General features: G+C 32.1%; 1 protein-coding gene across 1 annotated transcript in view; it reads left to right on the plus strand.

The window, feature by feature from the left end:
• Nucleotides 1-4648, plus strand: part of LOC102821755 (UPF0462 protein C4orf33 homolog) — a 68706-nt gene extending 64058 nt beyond the window's left edge. The window contains exon 5 of the mRNA XM_006873208.1: nt 4445-4648. Within this exon, the coding sequence (XP_006873270.1) occupies nt 4445-4648 (204 nt within the window). The remainder of the gene's footprint in view (nt 1-4444) is intronic.
• The last annotated feature ends 621 nt before the right edge of the window (nt 4649-5269 follow it).

Below are 5269 nucleotides of genomic sequence, written 5' to 3' on the forward strand. Positions count from 1 at the left end.
TGAAGAAAGACGTGGCATCAGGATGGAAGGAAGACTCATTAACAATCTTAGATATGCTGATGATACAATCTTGTTTGCTGAAACCAAAAAGAACATAAACTACTGATGAAGATCAAAGACCATAGCCATCTGTATGGGTTGCACCTCATTATAAAGAAAACAAAAGTCTTCACCATGGTATCAATAAACAACATCCGAATAAATGGAAAAATGATTGATGTTTTCAGAGACTCATTAACAGTCAAGAAATCAAATGATGTATTGCTTTAGATAAATCAATTGCACAAGATCTCCTTAAAATGTTTAAGAGCAAACATATCTGTTTGCAGGTTAAGTTGTGCCTAACCCAATCCATGGTATTTTCAAAAATCTTATATGCATGTGAAAGCTGGGCAGTGACTAAGGAAGACCGTAGAAGAATTGATGCATTTGAGTTATGGTGTTGGAGGAGTGTATTAGAAGTACCATGGACTGACAAAAGAACAAACCAATCTGTGTTGGAAGAAGTACAGTCAGAATGCACCTTGGAATCCAGGATGACCAGACTTTGTCTCTCATACTTTGGACATATTATTAGGAGGGACCAGTCCCTGGAGAAACATATCATATTTGGTAAAGTGGAGGGTCGGAGAAAAACTGGAAGACCCCCAAGTAGACAGATTGGCACAGTAGCATCAGCTCAAAGGTAGCAATGATTGTGAGGTTGATGCAGGACTGGGCATTGTTTCTTTTTGTTGTGCATCAGATTGATATGAGTTGGTAATAACCTGATGGCACCTAACAATCTCAAACATTTTATCATGAAAAAGGAAAAAAAAAAAACCATAGGTAATTTATATATTTTTTGCTCTCCAAATATTTTATTTAAATATTAAAAATACACACATATTGACTAAATCATTTGGTATATATTTCTCATTTTAATATAAGAAAAAAAATCAGATATGGTAAATATAAGACAAAATAGAAGTATGTACATCTTAGTAGCTTATGTACTTTAATTCTACATGTGAGCTAAAAGCAAGTTTTGGGACTCAGATAGTGAGAATAAAATAATAAAATCTATTTATTACTTAATATTTAATAATATTTAATATTACTTAATATTTAGACTTTCCCCTCTGTATTGCTTTGATAAATAAACTTGCTTTATAGAAATCATTCTCTATATGTATATTCAATATTTCAGTTTTTTTCCTTTAAATCATAGAGTCTTCAAGGTTAGTATAAAAAGTTAGAAATGAGTATAGATGGCTTAACTTGCATAAAAAAGTATGCTTTTGCATATAACTAAGAAAATAATGACAAGTTTGCTATAAATTCTTAATAGCTATATCTGTTTTCAGTCTCTGTATACATGTCTACTATTTAATAGTCTATATGAAATACATTAGACTGAAAAAGTTAGGATAGTCTTTTAAGTTCATCCAGTGTTATTTCTCTTTCCCTCCATGGCTAGCATGTAAGTAAGTGGCAATAAGTTACATTGAAGAATTTCCTTAATTAGAATAAGGAAAGCAACAGATTGCTTTGAATCTTGCTATTCTCTAAAGAAATTAGTCTAAATGCTTTTTTTTCTACATAGCAAAAATCAGAGATCCCCAGAATGAGTTTGATGCATTTTGAAACACTGTTGAATAACCATTTCCGTAACTTTTATATAATTTAGTCGTAAGTATACTGACAATAAGTCTTATGGAAAGAGAGCTTTGGAAGGCAATGGATTAAACTGTCAGGATATTAAGTTGAGAGTTCTGAAAGTAAGAATTCTGATTATTATAGATTCATCCATGTATGGAAGAAGCTATTTGTTGAAAACATCAGAAAAGAACCCACAGAATAAATAGATTCGGTTTATATATAGATTCACTTATTAATAAGTATTTGTTAATATATAATGGGTTAAAGCTTGTTTCTATTACCTGTTATAGTAATCCATTTAACCATATTAATATGGGAGAGTATAAATGATTATTACTGTAGCCACAGGGATTTTTAGCTTACTGGGTTTAATCTATTCATGAGATTTTAAAATATCTTGGTGTTACTTCTTGAACAGAGATGAAAGCAATAAAATTAAATGTTGTAAGCTATCACATTACATTTAATAATCAACCTGTAATTAACTGATAATCAAGTTCTCAATGATAGTAGAATAAATGGCCTTTCCTTCTACTTTTTCACTTATTCTCTTTTCTAAAAGAAATCATTTCCAGACTGTCAACAAGCATGAGAAATTTTTAGCTAAAGACTTTTTTTTCCTCTAAGGCCCTGAAAAGAGAGGCTTAGAATGAGAAGTGCCAAAACTACAATAGTAAGTGCATTCTACCAAGAATAAATAAAAATTTCAAAGCCTGACAGTGAAGAATACAGAGAGGAATTCAAGTGACTAAACCTCAAATAAAGGATTATCTTTGTTTGTGAGGAATCCATTCCAGTAAGAAATCGATCTAGGAACCTCTGCATACCAAAGCAGCTGGCTATTTTTTGAGTTATAGAAAAAGTGCTGCTGAGACCAGTAATCCTAACTGAGTGTTGGTCTGCCAACAGATCTTCAGACTCCAGCAAAAAACATTGAACTTTTTCTGTACAATTATTAGGCCTTGTATCTATTTATTCAGAAAACAGCTGCTCTAAATCAATGAAACCCACGCTGTCATTAAAATAAATTTGGTGCATTATTCTCTATAGCTCTATAAACTTTACCATTTGACTTTCTTCTTTGACAGATGGGAAAAATAAAGACAAATGAATCCCTACTGCATTAGTATCTCATGAACAGCAGTGGAGGTAACAGACACAAACTGACAGATTAAATGTTGTTGTCTACTTAAGTGTCAAAAAGAGTTAAAGTGTTTTCCTGAAGTCTTAGAATGGTTTGACATCATGGTACTGTATTATCTAGCATAATCAACATTGAACATTGGAGAAAATGACATCCTAAACAATTGATCCTTGGTTCACATGGTACTTGTTTCACTTTAAAATTATTTGGGAAGTTCTAGCCATAAAGGTTAGAATTCCTTTCTGAATTCTTACAAGTAGATTACTCAAGTTTTTACTTGCAGCAGAACAACAGGTAGGATTCTGATTATTGAATGAAGGATCCTGTATTTAAAAAATCCAATGTTTAAGACAGAAATATACTAAAAGGAGACACAAACTACCGACAAGTCTATGAAGTTATACCAGTGTGAGCTTCATAGCTCCTTTGAAGAAAAATCTTAATATTTCATCTTTAAATATGGAATAGACTATTACAGAGAAATGAGTATAATCAGCAGATTGTGTTTATCAAAGACCATAGATTTTAGTTTATAAGTGTATTCACAGAAGTTGTAGTTTGTCCTATAGGCAGCATTGTTGCAGCAGTCCCCCAGATAATTTCTTAATTAAGTTGTCTTGATCTCTGAGGGAAGGAGTTGGATGAGCAGATAAGGTAATTTGTCTTTCGCTCACAGTTTTCCAAATGGCTAATTTTTAGAATGTGGTTGTCAATGATTCTGGCTGACTTCTGATAAGATTAAATTCTTGATTAGGCTTGACTGGGTCTGCTATGGGAACCAAGGAGGAAAGCCTAAGGGAAGATAATCTGAATAAAGAAGGAACCCAATATTCTCTGTTTGGGACAGAGTTGGTTTCCAAATTTTACTCTTCTTATCCTTTATTTCTGGTACAGATTATATTAGTAGATATACAGAAAGATATGAGCACTTTAAAAAAATTAAAAATTATTGTCAGCAAAAAATATTTACTAAAAATGCACAAAATTGATTAAATAGTAAAATAATTTTTGTGAGTGAGTGAATAAGACCAATACAATAAATATTTTCAGTGTCTGAAAGCATAAAAAAGACTAGAATGATTCACTCAAATACCTATGAGCATTTATAAAAGGTCCTATAGAACTGTCTCCATGAGAGGTTAGATACCTTAACTTCCCAGGTCTCCAGAATTTGGATTTGCCTGCTATAGATCAGCATGGATTTTCAACAACTATAAGAATGTTAGGACTGATGAGCAAACAGAGCAATCCAATGTATTTTCCTTAGAGCTCCAAATATGAAGAACCAATGCTCATGTCAAGAATGGCTTTATGACACCTTTAAAACTTAACCATTTATACAGATAGAATCTGGCACTTCATACATTTTATACTGGAGCATGGAATTTTTACATTTTATAAATAATAAAACCATGATTGGGATGATGTCTCAGTAGCATTGCTAATTGATCTTTAATTTGATGATGTCTCAGTAGCATTGCTAATTGATCTTTAATTTGGGTACTATGATCTTTAATTTAGGGACTATGACTGCCTAGTTTGCCTTGCAAAGCAATGTTATAATCGTTGATTAATTTCAACCTTGATTCTATTTGTTGAATGTATTGAATATGTCAGTTTGAAATTATACTTTTTTGATTATTTTTTCTGATCTAAAAGAAAGAACTGGATTTACAGTTTGAAGCCAACATAAATGGGGACCAGTGGATTGGGACTGCACTTATTCCTTGGGAATATTTTCCACCTGGTGTTGACAAGATGAATTCATATGCAATTCATGGATCTGGGACTGAAAGAATTTATGAAGCCCTTTATTCAATACCTTTAGAAGAGATTGAGATCGGGCAAGGGCCAGATTTGTGAGTATGCAATAACATATTTACTTTCAACTGTACTGGATTGTAAAAGGGGAATAAGTGTTTTAGACAAGAAAGCTTGGAAACTTGCTGTTTGAAATATCCACAAGGGTCTTAATGTGTTTCTGATAATAAGAGTAAGTGGCTCTATTCACAAATAAGTAAAATTTTGACTAAATTTATTCAAATATGTTGTTGTTGTTAAATGCTGATGAATGTGTTCCAACTCATAGGACTGTTTTTAGGAAAAATGACATCCTGAACAATTGATCCTTGGTTCATATGATACTTCTATCACTTTAAAAGAAATTGAGATATTCTAGCCATAAAGGTGAATTATTCCTGAATTCCTGCAAGTAATTTTTTCAAGTTGTTGCTTGCAGCAGGACAGCAGGTAGGATTCTAAATATTGAATAATGCATCCTGTATTTTAAAAATCCTATTTAAAACAGAAAAATTCTAAAAGTAGACACAAACTACTAACAACTCTATGAAGTTATACCAGTGTGAGCTTCATAGCTTCTCTAGAGAAAACTTTTAATATTATCTTCTTTAGATATGGAATAGACTATTACATAAATTTTACTAAAAACTTGCCTCTATAGGGTTTCCAAGGAATGACTGATGA

Source organism: Chrysochloris asiatica, unplaced genomic scaffold (genome assembly GCF_000296735.1).
Source record: "Chrysochloris asiatica unplaced genomic scaffold, ChrAsi1.0 scaffold00229, whole genome shotgun sequence".
Lineage (NCBI taxonomy): Eukaryota > Metazoa > Chordata > Mammalia > Afrosoricida > Chrysochloridae > Chrysochloris > Chrysochloris asiatica.